At 26.4% G+C, this 22,315-nt stretch overlaps 2 protein-coding genes across 2 annotated transcripts in view; both read right to left on the bottom strand.

Annotated features, from left to right (window-relative positions):
• Positions 1–762, bottom strand: part of LOC111674509 — a 1,214-nt gene extending 452 nt beyond the window's left edge. Inside the window, exons 1-2 of the mRNA XM_023435126.2 lie at positions 471–762; positions 1–398 (exon numbers count right to left, since the gene is read on the bottom strand). The exon at positions 1–398 is cut by the window's left edge and continues 42 nt beyond it. Of these exons, the coding sequence (XP_023290894.2) occupies positions 1–398; positions 471–599 (527 nt within the window). The 5' untranslated portion in view covers positions 600–762. The remainder of the gene's footprint in view (positions 399–470) is intronic.
• A 6,170-nt stretch (positions 763–6,932) lies between these two features.
• On the bottom strand, positions 6,933–22,079 carry LOC111674510 (uncharacterized membrane protein DDB_G0293934). Its single transcript, XM_023435127.2, has 5 exons — positions 21,680–22,079; positions 17,335–17,735; positions 13,644–13,756; positions 10,057–10,228; positions 6,933–9,382 (listed from the first exon to the last, which is right to left on the bottom strand). The coding sequence occupies exons 2-5, from the start codon at positions 17,530–17,532 to the stop codon at positions 7,766–7,768; spliced, it is 2,100 nt and encodes a 699-aa protein (XP_023290895.2). The 5' UTR covers positions 17,533–17,735; positions 21,680–22,079; the 3' UTR covers positions 6,933–7,765.
• Between the last annotated feature and the right edge of the window lie 236 nt (positions 22,080–22,315).

Below are 22,315 nucleotides of genomic sequence, written 5' to 3'. Positions count from 1 at the left end.
CCGGGAAGGATTTGAGAAGCATTACTCTTAAGATCCATTAACCAGTTGGCGTTAGGAATTTGCGTGCGGGTTAAGATTATACCGAATGATGTTGAAGGATCACTAATATTGGTAAAACCACATAAAACGACATTTGAAGTGTAATTAGCACTTAAAATTTTGTAGGTTGTGTTGGCACCATTAGCATTGCTGTAGCTCACATTGAAACCAGTGTTAGCATTGACCTGACTTATGTTTACGTTGGCTTGGATGTTATTATCCATCAATAAGCCATTTTGGGAGGCTGAATACATTGTTTTAATATTAAGAGTTTGACCACTGACAACATCAACGTGTACATGAACGCATGAAACATTTTTAGCGGGCGCACGAATCTCTTCATACCAGTCACCAGCAAGCTAAGTTTTAAAATCATATGATTGGTAATTCTTATCAGAGTTAAATGTTATTATATTATACTATATACATACCAAAGTGGCATTAACATTCGACATGCCATTAACTGTTTGACATGTTGCGGCAGTGTTAGATTGAGCCTCTACGCTTAAGGCACACATAATTGCAATTAAGGCTACTGCGAACATTTTCGATTGAAACATTTTAATTATAATATTTTTTTATATATTTAGTTGTAAGTAGTTTTTAATCGTTAGTATCCTTTGATATTGGAATATAAAGTGTAGTTTTATTTTTTTCTTTCTGCGTTTTACAACGTTTTAGTTCGCTTGTGAAAATATGACTGAAATTCCAAACGTAGTGTTTATAATAATTTATATTTTCATTTATTTCGGTCGTCAAATATCAGTATCTTCTCCACTTTTTTATCTTTTCTACAAGTGGGCTTCTGTATGAAGCTTATTTTGTGGTAACAAGATAAGACTTATTTTTATTAACACATTCATACATATGAAGGTAAATGTTTTATACCCTTTTTACGTTATACTAAACTACAGAATGAAATGAGTAATAAATGCTTTTCTTCTTGTACTGCAATTCATACATATAAAGTTAATAATACTTATAATTTTTTGGGGATTTTTCAAATGTTTTGTGTGTTCAAATTTAATTAAAAAAATATAATAGACCTATTTTACCAACGAGTTCAATTCTGTGATCCGAAAATACAACTCTTTTTGTGTTTTAATAGTAACTTAAAATTTTTATTAATAGTGTCATATGGTAAACGTTACTGCATTTATAATAATCTTTTTCGATTTAATTATTCAAATGCAAGAAGTTATTCTAGTAGATCAAGGAAAAATTTAGTTCACTGAAACTTTTATAAAAGCTCATTGCTTTACGAAAAGATGACTAATGAATTGGAAAGAATTACTATAAAGCATTAGGTTTGTTCCTTTACTTGTCAAGTTTGCATGTTTGTACCAGAAATTGTAAAAGAGATATTTTCTCGTTGCCAGAACTTGCAGGTTTTTACCAGAACATTTTTTCCTGGCAAATAGAAAAAAATTGTCAAATAAATTATTTGTTTAAAAAGTAAATTGAAAACAAAAAATTTGTAAAAATTTTTATTTATTGAAAGAGAAATTTTGTTGTTTCTCTTCCCGTACTTTTTATAAGTACGAAGAGAAAATTCATTAATTCTCTTTAGCCAGAAAAGTTCTGGAACAAAGCTGTTATTAATAAGGTTACTTATATGTAGTAGTCATTGCAAAGTGGGTACAATTGAAAGTCACTATCAAATTTTTGCTGGGAATTTTATTTTTCGCTCGAAATTTACGTAACTTTTTGACAATTAATCAAACAGTATTAACTTATACAATCATGATTCATATGATCGACAAAATATTAAATAATTACAAACTCAATATTAGAGACATATAAATACAAATACACAATAGTAGAGACATATAAATACATTCGTACGTAATAACTGTATTTTATTGTTATTATTTTAGTTTTTGCTTACATTTTTAGGAGAGAACTAAACTATCGAACTTATTTTGGAGGAACTCATTGCTACCAGATTTTTATACCTTTAACCCCATAAAAATTATTAAAATTGAACTAACTTCGGTAAAAATAAAATGTCAAATAAATTGTTTTGTTTTTAATTTTTCTTTAATTCTAAAACTAAAAACTTTGATAGTTGCTAATATATGTCCATAAGAGATAAAGAATTCGAATATTAAAAATACGAAAAATCGCGGTCTTATTTTTCCGCATTTTTAAAAAACGTTTACGAAAAACTCAATTAAGATTTTCGTTACATTTGAATTTTCAATTATTTTGTAAAATATATTTTATTAAGTTGTTTTTATAATTAATATTATTTGATAATTTAAGTATGTTACTAAGTTTTTGTTTGGATTGTATAGAACCATTAGGAAAAGATTTAAAAAAAACTCGAATGTTTAGGGATAAAATGGGTAAAAGAGAGTAAAAGTAGATTTATTGAAAAAATTGATGTGGTGCGTCATGGTTTTAATTCCAAATTATCAAAAAAATTCGTATTTATTCATAATACAACGTTAACCACCACGTATGACGAAAATTACTCCAAAAAATAGTCATGTCTATATATAACATTTAAATTTATTAGATATAATTGGTAATAATTTGAAACATAAACGCTAACAATAACTACATAATTTTAAATAAAGCGTATACATTCTTTAAAGCTTTTCTGGAAAATCCAAAAAAATAATTGAGGACTAGTTAAAAAGAACCAGTATCAACTACGTAAAATTTTTCCGGGGCAATTTATTTCTTTTTTTATGAAACATTTATAAACATTTTTTTTATTTGGTCAGTAAAATATATCGTTGATAAAATCAAATTATGAAAGTACTCACCTCAATATGTAGTATATGTACTACATATAAAAATATTTATTAATATATTATGAAAACCTTGTAAACATTAAAAAGACATTGCGTTTTTTATAATAAAATGTTTAGTTTTATTTTATCTTCCTTCTTATGAAGTTTATTTATATTTATAGTAGTTGTTGATTTTACATAGTTTAATGTTTTATTATTTAAAGTATTGTTTAGTTTTTCTTTCATTATCTTAGTTATTTGTATAATATTGAATTGCTTTTTTATTTCTCCTGCACTCACTAAGTACATATGTATATGTTTCTTCTCTTATATCGTCGTTTATTCTTTTTATGAAAAAATTAAATTTTATCTACTTAATAAAATTAGTAGTTGATTCAATAAGATATTTTGAATTCATTGAATTGCTCAGTATTAAAAATATAAATTCGATTTAATCGTTTCATTATTATTATTTTTTATATTAGTTTTCTGAATCAACGCGAATGAGACTATAAATAATAAAATAAATGTATGTATTTATGTATTAAAGAGAGAAAAAAGTATATTCTGTTTATAAAAGTAGTAATTTATAATGTATTTTGTTTTTCTGATATGATTCATACCTTGTGCTCTATACTTTATTTATAGAACAAATTTTAATATTAATTTTTTAGACGAAAGAAATGGCAGAAATGGAGAAACTTACTCAATTAATGTGTATTTATGTAGAATATTTACAATTCAATTTTAGTAGATAATATAGAACAATTATTTATTGTGGGACATCTGTAAGTGTAAGGAATACTAATAATCTTTTCGTTACTCATACGCCATCATTAGATTGTATTGCCTAAAATTTTAAAAGTCTAGAATCTAAACTCTAGAGCTACGTTCACATCTATCAAATACTTAACAAAAATGTCTCGATTCCTAAAAATCGACATTTTTATTTCCTTTAAATATATATTTATTTGCACAAACATAATATACCCAGCAAAAACTTAACTCCCAAAGTAAGTAGAATTCGAAGGAAAGGCTACTTCCTTTTCTACAACAAAAATGCATATTTTTGTTCGTGATGCCCCAAAAGAAATCTTTAATTTTTTAGTTGCTAATAAGTTGTTTTATGAGTTGAATTATTTATAGAACAATTTATAAAAAATGAAAAAATAAAAAGTCGACACAGCACGAATTGAACTTGGAACCTTTCTGCTGCCAGTTCTGCTGCCACTACCGCTTTGCTGTGTTATTGTTCGTCAACTGATGGTTTTTACATACAAATACTATTTACTTTTCTGTTTGTCTAAAAATGGAACAAATGAAAACAAATTGTGAAAAAGTTACTGTTTTGTTTTTTATTTTGATTCGTTTTTAGATTTTACCTACAAAGTCATTAAGAATAGTCACCTAGAAAGCGAAGTTTTTCTTGGGTATCTTGACATCAGTACAGAATATCTTTATTATTTATTTCGTCATTAGTTGCAATTACAAAAACCATGCAGAATTAAAAATAAATTTACAAAAATATGACGGTAACGTCTTGTTCGTCAAATATTTGATAGTTCTGAAAGTACCTTAAGTAGGCTTTGATAATAGCAATTATAAAAGGTTTAAAGAAAGACCATATAGGTATAGATGTACAATGATCATTTTTACAATTTAATGCTCTATGCAATTTTTCTTATTTTTTATTCCTGCTGTAAGTGTTTTCTGTTTTTAATGTTTATGTTTATAGTTAATTAATTTATTTTTTTTTTGGTTTTGTTGTTTACAAGTATTTGTTTCTATAACACGACGACAAAATATTCATGATTGTTCAGATGCAACAGACACTTTTTTGTTTAAAAGTCAACGAAAATTAGTTCTTAGTAACAAAATTTTTTTTCTATGAAAACAAATACAAAAATCACATCAATTTCTTTAAAATATAAACATTATTGTAGTTTGTTATTTTTTTCTTTTAAAATTATTAAACCGGTTTAGCAGCTAATTTATTAATTTTGATCTTATTTATTAATTTTGATCTTGTTTATTGCTACTAATCATACTTAAGTAAAAATGTATTTTATTTAAAGATTTATTTGTTTAATTATAAATTTAGTTAATCGTTACTCGTTAAGTTATAGGATTCACTGAATGTGCTCATTGAAGATCTGGAGTAGAGGATAAGGGGAAGACTTGGGAGGGATGCCAGTTAAATATAAGAGGAAATATTGATTTTATTGATTAAAACTAATATATATATATATATAGTATTCAATAAAATAAGTGTTTTATGTATATTAAAGTTAAAGTATTCATACTATATTACACTGGTTTACAACCTAAATAGAGTTTTTATTATATATTATTTTTTCAGGATTTCCATCATCACTCACATGAGTTTCGTTTTACAATTTGTATTGCATAGTGATTTGTACATTAAGTAGTATAACGTTATGAAGAGATTTATTGACAAAATATTTTTATAATAAGTAATAAGAAAATTAGAATCGAGTAAAGTGTTACTAAAAAGATTAATGTAATTAATTATTATTATTATTATTATTATTACTATTATTATTATTATTATTATTATTATTATTATTATTATTATTATTATTAATATTATTATTATTAATAATATTATTATTATAATATTAAATAATAGTTAACAGTCTTTAGGAAGCCTTATGTATTTATTAATAAGTTGTTAATGTAAAAATATAATAATTTATTAAAAAAAACTTCACAACGTTTATAAGATAAGTAATGTTTTTCATAGAGGTGATATGTCTTGCAGAATGATTATCGTTTAAGTGCAACTGCCTTAAAATATGCTTTGGAAATAGTTTAAATAAATATATAATTGGACGAGTGATCTGCAGTTAACATAAGTATGTAAAATCCATTTTAAATTCATTAGGCCTGTTATTAACAGAAACAGTTCATACAAATCGTTCTTTAACTACATGACCGGCATAAATAAATTTATATAAAACATCGTTTCTAAATAAAAGTTCGAAGAAAGTCTCATTTGAATAATTTTCAAACTGAGCACATTATAATTCAAGAACAAATTAAATTGCTCTATATTACTCCGCTTCACCCTGGTGGTTGAATTTTGAAGATACAACTAAAATTTTGCTCACTAAATATTCGTGAAAAAATACGGTCTATTCGACATTTGCACGCTGAACTTTATAATTCAAATACGTATTTATGATAGTTTTGTAGTTAATGTGCGTTATGTTTTAGCTTCGTTTAATTAAATTAGAAAATTCTGTGACGCTATTAATGTATATAAGAGGTGTCCAAAAATTGCTGTATTGCTCGGATGGATTTTTTATCTAATACGTTTATTAGTGTCAAAGTCTTACTTGTGTAAAACTTCAGAAGTTTTGACTAAATATATAAGTATGTGAGGTGAAAAATGCCTATAACTTTGTTATTTGTTCTTTATTGGAAAGGTGATTTTTTCCAATTGTTTCTTGAATTGCATAATTTTTGAATAACTCAAAAAGGACCCTGTAAATTTAATAAAATAATATATAATATATAAAAAGTTTTGTTCAATTATCTTTCCCGGTCACTGAGGAATAACTTAATGAAATCAAAATTTTACAAAGTAAAATTCTAAAATAGTCATATAAATTGTATTACATTCCCGGGTATGTTGGGTATTGATGTACGTAATTTTGCACGGGTATAGGCAAGACTGAATTAAATCCCCTAATTCGATTTAGAATAAAGTTTTAGACAAAACAAGACCCTTCTGAACAAAATCTATATTTTTCTATAACAAATATTAGTTGCGAGTTCATTGTGACAACGAAATATCTTCGGTAGTGTGCATTCCTAAAATTTCTCAAGTTGTTGTTTATTGCTAATTGTTTTAGTATGTTAATAGTAACAGGTGTATATTTACACCTTACCACGGGTAGCAAGTTTTTTAACATGGATATACCATATGCATTTTTCCTTGAGTGGAAAACACGTAATGAATTAAATACATTTAATGTTTTAGTTTGAACATTTTATGGGTGATCGATTAACAGAAACAATACTTTTCTGTTGTCACAACAAAATTGATTAAAAAAAAAAACAAATAAACTTTTTTTTAATTTTTTTCATTCAGAAATAATTTGCTTCTGACTTTTTATTTTTGTCGAGTTTTGATCTTTGTGTTTTAAAATAAATAATCATTGTAAATAAAGTAACAACATTAAAAAATAGTATACAATTTTACACAAAATTATTATTAATATAATAATAAGAAATGGTAATGTTCATAGCCAAAATAATTGAGGACTAACTATGTTTAAACTAATCTAGAAAATTAAAAACAAAAATAAAATTCTACAAAGTTAACGATCACATTCAGTAGGTTTGATGAAAATCAAACTTATACTTAAATAGTAAAATAATACAAAAAAGTAATAAAATAAAATAAAAAATTAAATATTTACACTAAGATGATATAATGAAAAGGAAATATGATGAGTAATGAAATTTATGACTAAAACAATAACAATGATAGATATACTAAATAGATTATTTTTTGTATTTGGACTAAATGTTATTGCTTAATAGTTTTCTTTATACTTGGAGTAGTTTAGTTCAGTTTTATTTGTTGACAATACTTGCAGATAAATTCAGTAGTGAAACAAGTAATGTTTATATGTTTACGTTATTTACACATGTATGTATGTGTGTATAATATGCCTCAGTAGTCGTACAAATATATTAAAAGCTCTTTTCGTTATTTACATATATTAACTTAAATTAATTAATTTGGTTTTAATATTTACAGATATTTAATTATGTTAATAGTCTAAGTACTCCATTGATACGTTGGATTCTGTTTCATTTTCAATATTTTTGGATAAACTTAGTTTCTAAATTTGACTATAATTTTGGAAAAGGATATTTAATAAGTCTACTGAGTTGTTTTGGGCAGGAACATTTTTTTAAAATGTGCTACCACTGTCAGTTCTACTGTACTCTCACGCTTGTACTAGCTCGTTATTGTTTTGCGATTGTAAGCCAGTGCTCGAAGAGGAGGATGTATTTTCGAGGGTTGAGGTAATAGTGGACGAACAACTGTTATTATTGGGACTAGAAGCCCCAGTTGTTGTGGAAGTCGAAAGCACGGGTGGTTTGTTGGTATTTGGCAGCATATTCATAGAATTAGAATTTGCGGATTTTTTTCTATTCCATGAAAAGCTTAAAGCGTTAGCTAGTTTACTTGGTGGCTTTTGCGTGGGTGCAGGTGGAGCTGGAGGTATTGGCATTGCAATGTCGTAATCTTGACGTCCTATTGATGAGGCCGGTGTATGGTGACTGTAGCCAGAGTCTGAACCAAAACTGGAATCACCATGACCATAGAGTGACGTTGAGTTTTGGTATGTTTGCGTGGAAGGATGATGGTGATGATGCTGTCTATAGGATGATAAGCTTCCCGAACTATATTCAGGCATGATGTAGGTTGTGTATGCCGCAGTAGGAACACGTTGCTGTATGCCACTTGTTGAATTACATGATTCATAGTGGTAGTTGTGGTGATAAACTGGATCTGCGTAGCCATATGCTGGTTCCACAGGATCCAGTGGTGCGGCCACACGACCTCTTCTTCTATCCATAGTTCTTGGATTTGTTCTCGCCCGCATAGAGGCGGTCAGTAGACCATTTGCCGCATTTCCGCCATAATAATGTTGGGGATATCTTGCACCACTAGGATACTGAATTCTTTCGCGAAATATAGTTGCTACTGCTGGATTTGATGAGTTTTTCAGTTGTATATTGATGCGATTTCTCCTCTCCACTTCACTTTCGATAGTATTGTAAAAATGAGGCACAGGATGAAGATTGGGATTCCTATTGTTGTTATAATTATGCATGTGATGCAGGCTGTGGTGATAACTTTGTGGGTGTGGGTAATTAATGGCAGGTTGATGTCGCTGTTGCTGGTGTTGATATCCCAATGCCATAAGGTTGCTAGTATTATCATACATTTGTTGCATTGGTGTAAGATCACCTACCTCCGCTGTAGAAGTTGTTGTATTTAAGTCTTCAACAGGTTGAATTCTGCGATCATTCTTTGATTTGGATCCATTTGCTGATATTTTTCGGCCACTATTATTTCGCAGCATTTCAGATAAAAGTGCTGCTGTTCCACTTCTGGATGTCGCAGTTACAGCACAAACATTGCTATTAGTTGAATTCGTGTTATTGTTATGAGATGAACTAGATGAGGCTGCAGTGGCTGTAGATGCGTCTTGTGTGGATGAAGCGGAAGACAAAACACTGTGACGCTCCAGACCATTGGCACTTGTTGCAGTGTTGGCTTCAATTTTGTCTTGAGCCGCTGTGGCATTGTTAGTATCTGTGGCTTTGTTGAAGGAACGCTCTCCAGGCAATGAGAGTTCGTCCTCAGCAAAATCATCATCGGAATGCATGGGTGGCTCACTTTCACCATCTGAATCATGGCTTGGTCCTAATTCCTCGTATACGTTATCATTTGAACGATATGGATCGGGCCCTGGAGAATTACTCACTAAAAATGGTGGTGATCTCGTCATAGGATAACCGCTTGGATAATGTATGCCTTTACCGTGCAATAACTAAAAAACAAAAATACACATAAATATAAAATTGGAAAATCAGTGAGACGCTTTAATCAAAACCTAATCTTTCTGTCATACTCATATATACATATACATATGTATACATACAGAATATACATAAATATGCTTGTATATTCAAAAATACATATTTTAAATATACATAATAACATTTTTATCTGTGATTTATATTTTTGTTATACCAACAGAAAAGGATCACGACACCGTATTAAGAAATTTCCTTATAAAAAATATTGTATGTATATCATAAAATTAATTATTTCAAAAGGATAGAAATCCACATATAATAAAAATTACAATTATGAGCATCATTGGCACATTAATAATGTCAGAAATACGGAAGATACTGACAGGAATGATAACGACATGACATTAAGCAAGGTTAAATAAAGTGGAAAATAAAGAGCTTTTTCGGAAATAAAACTGTCAAAACACAATAAAATACAATACAACACAAAACAAAACAATGCTTTTTATTAAAAAAGACATTCATTCCTATGCGAATGAATGTGTGTGCAGCAATGTTAAAAAGGAATCCCAGGAAATATTAGGAAAAACAAAAGCCTCTGAATTGTATGAATGACAGAATATTTTATGTATTTGACAATTATTTTAACATCAAAGTGTCGTAAAGTTATAAGTAGAACACTTACCTCAACATTGTGATGATGTCTCATTACTAGGGGTCGATGGTGTCCCAAATGAGCATCCGGATCTTCATATGTTACTGAGTGTCCAGAAGCCAATGCTGACAACGCTCCAGATATATGTGGACCTCTGGTGGGTGTTTTGCAGGGTAACAAGTTTTGCACTTTTCGTTTGTTTCTAAAATGAAAAATAAAAAAAAAATTAATAATTTAAACTAAAATAGAAAAGGAGACGTAATTTCCATTACTTCTTCTTTGTCATGTTGCAAATAAGCACAATTTGAAAAGTTTACTTAGTAAGAAATAAAATACCTAATAGTCTCCTATTATTCAATGTCGTTTCTTAATCATTGTGTTAAGATAAAACACTAGACTTGTAGTACCACACTTCTGATATTGTTACCACAACCAAACCCATAGTAGTTACATTTGTCTGTATTAACAACTTCTTTACTAGAATTCCATAATATGATTATTATTTGTCCATTGTACGATAATGTTCATTTGTTTCAAGCATCATTACTACTTCATAGACTAGATTCCTATTATAAAGCTACAAATACACCAGCAGCAACAATATGGTTTTGGCACTAGCAATAGCATCAACTTATAGGAAAGAGAAGCAAGCGATGAAGTCAAAAAGATAAATCGATTTCTAATGTTTAATATTTGCTTAACGTTTTAAAAGTATGTTTTGTGATGATTTTGTTGAAGTTGTTTGGTTGCTTCCAGTTAGTCTTGTTGTGTTTAGGTAAATAAAATTATTTAAAGCGAAGCAAAATTTATTAAATAAAATATAATTTTCTAATAATTTTATTATTTTACTCTTAATTTAAAAATAAAACTTCTTACAAAATGTCGCTAATCCTTATTAACTTTAACCTTGGAAACAAATTTAATGTACCTTTTTTACTTTACTCCCTGTATGATTGTCTAATGAAACTCGGTAGACATGTTTATTCTTGCTGTGTCTGTCAATCGGTTAGTCACAAAATTTGAAATTTTCCGGGTTTTGTTTTACTTTTCTCTGTTAGACATTTATGAAATTAAATAACCTATTTATGTGTATTTATATGCTTATGTATGTATATGTTGCATGTATATGAATATGTGTAAATGTATTAAAAATTAAACATGCCAAGAAGTAGGCTTTAAAAACAACATGACATGAAGTATAACATCCTTTGTTTTGTGTTATTTTCATTTCGTCACAAAAAGGGAAAAAGTGGCAACTGCTTTAAAAACGTTTCTTTTTCATAATGAGCAATGGAAATGACTTACATTTAAAAGATTGGATCTGATCATAAGAATAATACCTTCATAAATATGTTCGTGTATTTAAGATAAACAAATTAACGCAAAATTATGTTGCGGCGGTTTACGGTGATAATAAAGGAAGTGTTTAGGAAATGTTTATGAAATTAAGGAAATTAATTGTTTACATCTAAGGGAAGTGTTGACTGTTTTTAAAATAATTTATGCATATATGCATATACATATACGTATACATAAATATGTATATACGTATAAAAATGTGATAATAAAGTATACACTTCTGGGGGTTTTTAAAACAGTATTATATTTGCAATCATGTCTATTCAATAACCCATAATAAACACTTTTATTTACTTATATTTTTCACGGTGAGAATTCGAAACACAGTTTAAGTTATATTGACAATATGTAAGTGTGTGTGATTTAGCTTATAAATAAATATTAATACTACTCTATAAATTATAATTTATATTAATTTCGATTGATATTTCTCAAGGGTATTATATTATTGTTTAAATGTTGTGCTTTGTTGTTGTTGATAATGTTATTATTTCTTCGATGGCATAATGCAGACTATGGAAAAAGTAGCAATATGATTTCAAAATTTTCTTTAAATCTATTGATAATTTATAAATGTACGTTTGAATATTTTGGCGCGGTCTCAAATTACTTTTTTCAGTTTTAGCCATTTATATCATTAATAATCTGGTTAACATATATTTTTATGGTAATATAACAATAACATCAATTTATTTTTTGAACAGCAAATATATATGTATATGGACACACTTTTCAAGTCTAGCACTAAAACATATATAGGTGGGATTTTGTTGACAACTATGCTCAACATAATAAAAAATATAGAAAAATTAAACATTTTATAACCAAAATGTGTTGGCATCTAATTAGCATAATTTGAAATGCAACATTTCCACGTTTACGTGAATACTTGTAAGTAAGTGTGTACATAGTCATCGTTTTATTTATCTTTAATATTAATTTAAAGTTTATGTTAATTACAGATTAAAATAAAAGAGAAATGATAAATTAAACAATTTTGTACATTTATTTTTTCACATTTAAATTATGTGATTTTTAAAAAAAATAATTATTTTAAATGATATATGTATGTATGTAGAAACTCATTCAAAAACATTATAATATTTTAATACATTAAAATCTATTTGAAAACAATTTATAAAAAAAACTTACTTTTTCCCTTAAACAAAAAGAAAAAGATAAAACTTAAATTTTGATCCAAACATAATGTAAAAATGTGATACCATTATCTTTCATAAAAAGTTTGTTTTATCTATTAATATCTACAATTATATTTAGCGCTAGTATATAAACAAAATAATGTATATATTACATATATACTAATAAAACTTCGAAGAGATCTATTATTTGCTTTTATATTATGTATCATAGGACTATACCTAGAAATTATAATATCTGAACTTAAAATTTAGGCCCACACAGGTACATGATTCTATGAACTTTGAGAACATTGAGTATAAATGCTGAAGATTAAATAATGAGCTTCAAGGACCCTTTTTATAGTACAAACGGTCCTTGAGTAAACTTTTCCACCACACTTTTGCTCTAAAGTTATACTCATAAATAAAATTAAATGTTATTTTATTTATATGGTCTTATGTTAACAAGACATCTAAACAAATATCTCAATACGAATGTTTGTGTGTATATATAGTAAGCCCAAAGGTTATTTACGCATACATTGTTTTCTTGTGCGTGTAAAAGAAATATTACTATTATTATTTTTATGTTGTTTTCCTCTGTTGTTGTTATTGTTGTTGTTTAGCCAATGAAATTCATATAAATAAATATAAACATAAAGAAAAACTAACCGAAATTTATTAGAATGCGAAAGATTGCACAGAATTAACTTAAAAGAAATATACATACATATCAATGCTTTTAATATTATATACACTATATTATATGAATATTAGAGGTGTCCAAAAAATATCGATTTGGTTTTAGATGTGTTTTTTTATTTTTGTTCATTAGTGTTTTAAACTAAATCATGAATTTTTTGCATTAGTTATGCATATTTGTGAAATAAAAATGTTTATTATTTGTCGCACGTTGGTAATATTTTATATCTTGTTGAAAAGATAATTTCGGCACCGGTTGCCGTTATTCAATTTTGCTAATATCGACACTTATGAACAAAATGAATTTCGAAATATTCTTATTACCTATTTTAAAAACAATACGAGATTTTATAATATGTATGTACATTGTACATACGTATTAAAAATATTTTAAAAACTGTTTTAAACTTTACTTACTTCCATACAAAAAGTGATGATATTAAAACAACTAAAACCAGGAGCAAGGAAAACACCGCTATCATGGCGGACGTTTGTAATGATTGGCTGCTATAAAGACTGGCATCAAGAATCTGCAAAAAAATAAAACGTTAAAATAATGATTTGTTATATAATTTTGAAATAATTTCTAATCTTTTGTTGTCAAAAAATAAATTTTTAAATGTATATATTTTTTTGTTCTGTTTTATAGTCAACAAATACAAGACACTTTTTTATTTAAATTTATGTTTAATGATGTTGCAACCAAAGGTCACCAGGGAAAAGCTATAAATTTATACGAAATTTAAATATACACAATTTCAATTTTGTGTATTTTTGATTTTATACCCAATTTTTCTAACGAAATAATAGCTTAGGTATGGTAATTTAGAAACGATTTTTCTTTTTGGTTTTGAACCCCAAATTATAATTAAAAAATAATAATTTCTTAATATTTAATAAAATTGATTTATTTGTTTCTAATATAAAAAACTTGAGTTGAAATTCATTAAAAAAATCTATATAATATTCCTAACTACGAAAAATTGTTATCAGTAAAATTTAAAAGCACTACTGTAAGTGGATGTGGTCGTTTATTATTATGAAAACCATAATCAAAACCGCGTCTGATGTTTGGTAATTAATCATTTTTGCTTCAATGTTTTTCGTTTTCATACAGTGTTTTATAAATGTTTATTTTAGTTATGGGGACACAGTTAAATAAACAAATATCAATGCATGCATTCGGAATTTGTTTTAATTTTGATAACAATTTAATCGATCATATTCCAGTTTTTTTTTAACAAATAAAGAAAAATATATATATATACATAGAAATACATACATTCAATCGAGGCTATACAAATAAAACTGGTAGAATTTTAATGTTTGATTAATTTTAAATTAGGCGAAAAAGGGTACGTATGTATACACACACACTCACTTCTTTTCGGTCATACCTAAATATATAAATGTAGGACGAGAAAGTATTTGTAAAATATGGCTATGGCTGGTCCGCTACTGGTTGTGTCCATGCATAATGCATAAATGTTTAAATAAATGAATGAATGACGAACATCAATTGTAAACATATTCGTTCCCAATTCGCGTCATTCATTCCTCTGTTTGCTCAACTTATCAGCTAAAGGAACATATAAAAGCGTAACAGATTGGAAAACCACACATATATACATACATTCAATTAAATATTGGTTAAAGTATGATTAAAAGATTATTGTTATTATTTTCGATAGAATATACATATACATATGTATGTATGTATTTTTGTAATTCAATTTAAAAAAAATGGAATTTTTTGTAGTTGTTTACATGCATTTAAAGATTTGTATCGCAACTGTCGCCGGTAAAGAAACTCTTGCCCGTTGTTATTGACTACCGTTGGTTGTTTGATAAGTTTAAGTAAATATGAATGAATACTACATATACATACTTGAATATTTACATTTCGTTTTTATTGCCTACATTAAATTTGAACTATTTCCAACACTTTCTAATATTTCCTTATAAGTGAGTATTTTTCCTTATCATATCGTAATTAAAATCTAAAATGCCAGTAGTCGTTTATTTTTATTATAATGATAACGGTATATAAATCAAACAGAAGATTATTTATACCAATATATTTTAAAAATTATAGAATTTTAATAAATTAGATTTGTTGTAATTTTAAACGTTTTGTCTAAACAACATTATACTCGTACTGCCCCATTAGAAAAGCCTACATTTTTCAAACTCTAGTTTTACTATATATTCAAACTTTATCATAAGAATTTAAAAAATTAAACTTTTTTGTTTGCCTTAAAGAATAATCCTCAAACACACAAATATTTACATACATACGTATAATAATGTTAGTTTTTCAAAAATACGTTTTTTACAATAAATAAAAAACGAGCGAACTACTATTGTCACATCATTTTCGTTTATTTTTGTAAAATATTTTTATAAAATATTTCTTTGTAACATGTAAGTATGAACATTTTCGATTGTCCCCTTTAAAATGTAAGAGTATTTGCTAAAGGATTATCGAGACAACAAAATAAAAACACTAAAGAATGAGTGTATGAAGAATGCAAAATAAATGTTTAGTATGTTTTTGTATAATAAAAATGAATACATCTTGACATCAAATTGTAAAATATATGTATGTTCCATGTAGAAAACATCATAGTCATGATAGATTTCAAGTCATTCATTGAAAATAAACGGAAAAAGTAAAGGCTTTGCTTTTGTTTAAAATAAACGAATGAAGTAATTGTATTTATTAAACTATATGTGTATGTAGTTTAAAAATGTTTTAGACTAAAAAATAAAACAAAAATTTAGACTTAACCAGCCTTGATTTTTTTTATTATCTCTTAAAGAAGCTTATTTGAATGTGAAATCCCATAGGATTTTTTAGTATATTAAAATTGTAGCAATCATTGAATTTTTTTTTACAAATTTCACTTTCGATTTCCCCTTTTAAATTTACTCTAGGGATATTAACTTTCCTTTTTCTCTATTCGCACCTCAAAGAAGATAAAATATATAAACATTTGAGACTTGAATTTTGGGTCATGTTAAACAGGAAACATGTTATGTAAATAATAACCAATCAGTTGTTGTATTTTACTTTTAATTTTACCTTTAACTTGTATACATTTTACTAATATAACTAAATTTCAAGAAAATTTAAATGTATGTAAATAAGAATGTGATTTAAAAACCCACATTGTTACAGCAGTAACACTTGATGACTTATTGAGAATTTTTTTTAAATTTTCTTGAAGTTTTTTGTTTTTAAATTTCAATCTAATCCTAAATAAACATTATAACCCAAAAAGTGATTTCTATTTTTTTTACTTGTTTTGTAAATAAACACAGTGTATTTAAGGTCTCAATTTTTTAACAGCTGTTCTCTTGAAAACTTTTGTCTTTTCATGTATTCAATTTTAGTTATTTATGAAAAGAAATGATTTTGCTAAACTTTTTGACATTAAATTCAAAAAGATTTATTAACAGTTTGGGCAAGTGTATGTTTCTTATACAAATTATATTATTCAATATATGTATGTATGCATGTATGTACACATAGTTTTTGTTTTGAAGAAAATTTTCTTGACAAATATTAGTTAATATGACAGCTGTCAAATTTTAAATAAAAAATAACACCCGAAGATTTATGATTATAACTTTTACGTACATATTTAAGATGAACGACATTATTTAAATATGTATGTCTGCGTTTAAAAGTAAAAAAGGATTTTAACGCATTCCAAAAAAAAACTTCTTGATAAATATTTTAATTGGTATATATAGAAAATTACCAAATTTCAACTGCTAACAATACAGCTTTTTATTCCTTTTTTCATTAGTTTAATTATACTTGACATTTAACAATCACAACAGATGTGTTGGTGATAATCAAAAATTATAAGGGTTTTTATTTATCGTTATGATTGTTGGAAGTTTTATAAGGGTTTTTCCATTAATTTCTGGTAACACAATAAAATACACTTTCGTACATAAATAAAACTATAAAATATTTTAACCTATGTGTTGTTGTACCTAATTGTAATATTTATACATATGTACATATTTATATAGATATATACTTTTTACCTAGAGTGCTCTGGGATAATTTATTTTATACTGTGTTGTTACTTACCGGTATTGCTTCGCACATATCGTTATCCCAAGCTTGTTGCGCTTTCAATGCCATCTCTTCTTCGTTGCAGTTGTTAGAAACATCGTAGGAAGCCATTGATGGTGGCCTAGGAGGTGGTGGTACCATGAATTTTGGTGGAGGATCTAAAGGACCACCACATTCATTGCATTCAATAATATCGTCAAACATTTTCCACATTTGTAACAAATAAATATTCAACGTAGGTCTTTTAGATCAAATTAAAGAAAAAGCCGAATTTATATTGAAATTAAAATAAAGCAGGATGGCGAAATAAAAAATAAAATTTTAAAAAATTGGTTTTTAACAACTAAAGTTTTGTCATATTTTGATCATTTTTCGAGTTGTGTTTATTGTTTTTGGTTCGATGATTTGGTTAAATTCTAAAATGAGAAGAAGAAAAAAATACAAAGCGTTTTAATAAATTTGCAAGTGTTCTAAAATTATTAATTTTATGTTATTTCAAATGTCTTTGTTAAATCTTTGTTAAATTCATGTAACATTCATACACACATGAAAGTATACACAAATATACATATATATACATACAAAAATGGACAAAACAAAAAAGAACATAAGCTCATTATTATTCCTAACGCATTTTAAAGTGGTTAACGAAAACAAATCTGTATCATTTGTTAATTGAAAACGCAAAAAAGGAATATTTTCAATTGTGGGAATTAATTTTATATCATCTAAACAATTTGGTATCTTTAATTGTGATCGAAAAAGTAATAATTCAAAGCTTTAAAAGAAAACTAAATTTATTTCTACTAACCTTCTTAAACGTACTTAATATACAACAATTTTAGTTATTTTTAGAAGTTGTTGTTAACATACTAAATTTTACGTAACGAATTTACATTTGCTGTTGCATATACATATATGAACGTAAATTTGTGGGATTAATGACTTATTCATCAATCTTTTGCTGCTTTAAAGATTGAGCTTTCAGATTTTTAACACTTGCCCATTTCACTACTATTTTCAAATATAACTATGACATTTGTATTTCAAACGATTTGAATATTGTTTTGTTATTTGTGTAAAGTAAATAAAAAAACTTTGTATTTTTAATTTAAACAATAACATTATACAAAATATAACAAATGTATAAACATACGTTAAATTATAGTAAAGCAAACGGAATAAAAAATACGACGGAGGATTATACAAAATAAACAACATCAAAAAAGAATGAAAAACTAAATCGATTTGTTTTTTAGATTAAGTCATGATGATGAGCACATTATGTGACTTTAAGCTCCCTTAGGAAGATTCAGAGTTCTACAATAAAGAAATACCAAAGATGAAATACAAAAAAATCTACACCAAGACGTTAATACTCTACTTAAAGAGTCCCCAAAAACCATATAGAAAGATACACACAATAAAAAAAACACAACTTGAGTCAAAACAAAATAATATACTGCAGACTGTCTACCCAAAATTAATCAATTTCAAAAGGTATTGTTGATATCATGATGCTTCTTAATAAACGATTTAAACAAAAAAATACATTTAGAGAGTAGGAGTAAAAAAGAAACAGAAATAAAATATATATACGTATGTATGTATGTACGCAAAGAAATGAACTGATAAAAACTCGGAAAAAATAAAACCAATTAAGTAATTGCTAAAGCTATTTAAAAATGAATTTATATTCTTGAAGTTCAAGATAAAGTTATATTTAAATAAAATTACAACTAAAATTCAAAAAAACAAAAATCATTTCAATAGACTGTAATTAAGAAGAGTTAAAGAGCAACGAAAAAACATGTTTTCTATTCAACAGCTGCTTATTAAAGTCAATTATTTATGATATAATTTCGAATAGTTTTAAGCAAATTTTCTTAAGATTTTTCTGCCAGCTGCTTGAAATTATGGTATCTTTCGTATTGTTCCATAGAATTGTCATTTCATTTTAATTAAATCGTTTGTTTTTCATTTATTGTGGTCGTTCCCTGTTCAAAATTATTTCCTGATACTTAAAATGTGATAAATTTAAAACAATTATTTTTTCACTTACAACAAAAATAAGAAAACTAAGGTTTGTCGATAAAAAATTGATTTTTTAATTGTTTGCCAAGCAATCGAAACAAAGAATACGGACAGGGGTAATGAATTTAAGACACCCCTAAATTAGGATATAAATTTTTGAATAATGTTAAATAATATTGATGTCTTTATTTTAGCATTTTATTTAATGTTCTCTAAATGATAAAATTAAATTTAGAGACATATACACTTACATGACTTTGAAAAAAATATTTTTACCTAAAGTAATTTTAAAATTATGTATATTTTAAAATAATAATGCTCATAAGATGCCCTATAGATATAAAGCATACACATAATTATGACATAATTTTTTTTTAAAGTTCTATCAAGCGAATTTTAATACTTTATTAAAGAATAAAATTATTTTATTTAAATTGAAATAGATACTTTAAATTTAGAATGTTAATCGCGTTATTTTGCTTTTTGATTTATGAAAATATTTAAAATTTAAATTCTATGAAATCGTCGGCACAAATCAATAAATAATAACGTAAATATTTATTTATAATAATTTTTATTTAAATTAAATTCTAAAGGAAACGCGTTTTGGTTCCCAGGCTATTTTAATAATTTCTTTGGGTTTCAGCGTCTATAAAGTTATTAAAACTTCAATTTTATTAATAAAGTCATAATTTTACGTTTTTCTTCTTATTTTCAAAATTGTGTGTCATTTTATTAACAACCAGCTCTGCATATTAATTCATTTCGTTTTTGGGCCTAATAATCCAAAGGAAATTGTAAGTATGTATCTGTTATGTTGTAGTATGAATTTATGTATTGGGAAAAGGTATCTGTTACAAGCACGTTTCATTTAAATGTAAACCTGTCTGTTGGAAAACATAATACTACCTGTGTAAAGAAACCTACAAAACTGAATATGTATTTATACACATTCTACTTACAACATATCACATACAATAATCGTATTTTACATTTTTGGTTAATAGATAAAAATCTAAGAAATACACATGTACATATGTGTTAAAGTTGAAAACAAATCAAAGTTATGGGTGTGAATTTGTCTTTTTCGCTGTATAAATATAGAAATATATATGATAGTAGTAGTGTATTTAAGATTAAGTTATCATGTTAGCTTTTTCCAATTTATAAAACATGTTTTGAAATATTTGTGTCGTTTACACATATTTCATCTTACTTTATCCAAAGTCTCTCTAAACATATTTTGTTGCATTGTTATTGTTTAAAAGCATTCAAATACATCTATATAGTATTTGAATGCTTTTAAACGATAACAATGAAAAAATGTATGTTTAGAGAGACTTTGGATAAAGTAATTTCCTGATAAATCTTAACGAAAAATCCTTAATATTTTCAGCAATTTATGGTCTGGAGGGAATACAAATTTTTAAAGTTTATAAATTACAATAATGTTTTTTATTCAACTTGCACATGTTTATTTAAGGATTAGCAGAGCTATTAAGCGGCTAAATTTAAAAGCAACATAATAAATCCATGGAAACATCTTAAGACTTATTTCTCATCTGCTAGATAGCAATAGCACTTGTTGCTAAATAAATATAAAAAATACTTATTTATTTCATGTCATTTCTTCGTATGTTTCGTATTTTTATTTGTTTTGTATGTATGTAAATGTGTACGTAAATTTAAAAACCCACCGCTTTCTTAAGTAATAATTTAAGTAAATTTACTTTGTTTTTAAAGAGAAAAAAAGATATAAAATAATTATTATTTATTATTGTGTATCTTAGTACTTGGCGAGACCAGCAGAATAAAAGACAAGTGAAGAGGAGAAGCGTGATAGGCTGAATGGTTATTTGAGAGTGTTTTATGGCTTTAGCAAATATTGCATTTAGATGTCATAATTAAAATAAATAAAAACATATTTTTATTATTTGGGTTAAATGAATTTAAATATAAAGAAATATGTGGTAATTTACACAAATAATTGCTTAAAAAATTAGAAATAGTTCAAGATAAGGTCTTTACTAAATAAAAACATTTTTGAAGAAAATTAACTTTAAATTTTGATTACTACTGTAATATTCGACTACAAAAACAAAACGTATGCCAAAGTTTATGAATATCTGAATTGTATTATTCATAATACATAAATATGGTACAACGTGATAATGGAGGAGAAATATTGTAAACAAACCCATATTAGTGATTATAACAAGACGCCAGAACTATTTAATTAAGTAAACAAACATACAAACACATAGTACGTATTATTTTTTATGTATTTGTTTTTTTATTTTTAAATTTTAATAGTAGAACAACTTACATTTATTTTATCTATTTGAGTTATAAATCCTTTAATAAATGGTGTCTCTGTGATATGTGTTTCAAATCAAAAGAAGATGTGTAATCCAAATAATAAGAGTGTGTGTGGTAATGAATATAATTTATGTTTCCTTTGATGATTTATAACTAGACACTTGCATTAACTTTGGTTTTGCACTATTTTCACATAATTTATTTTAAATATTATGATATTTATATTATTTTTTGCTTTTAAAATCACTTATATATTTTAACATTTTAATAACTATTTCTTTTGGTTTCGTAAATCCAATTTCTATTTTTTTTTAGTTTTTCACGTTATATATCTTTCTTAAACTAGAAAACGCTATTCACGTGCAGATACGTCTTTATCCGGCGACTTGCAGTCAGTTACTGTTTGTTAAACATTTACAAAACGAGAGTCATACAAACGATTGAAAATTCAGCTCTAAAATCACCCTACATGCGGATGGCTTCTCCCAGCAATTCTATACACTTACAAAACAAAATGTTTCTTGTGGATGCCAAGAAGAAGCATTCGTAAAACACTCACACACACCCGAGCATAAGTCTGTTCGGTTATATATTTTATTGCATCGCAGGTAGATTCACAAAAGGAAAATTCATAAAATGTGAA

This window comes from Lucilia cuprina, chromosome 4 (genome assembly GCF_022045245.1).
Source record: "Lucilia cuprina isolate Lc7/37 chromosome 4, ASM2204524v1, whole genome shotgun sequence".
Classification (NCBI taxonomy): domain Eukaryota; kingdom Metazoa; phylum Arthropoda; class Insecta; order Diptera; family Calliphoridae; genus Lucilia; species Lucilia cuprina.
Note: the sequence above shows the minus strand (reverse complement) of the source record. Positions and strands in the feature narration are given on the sequence as shown.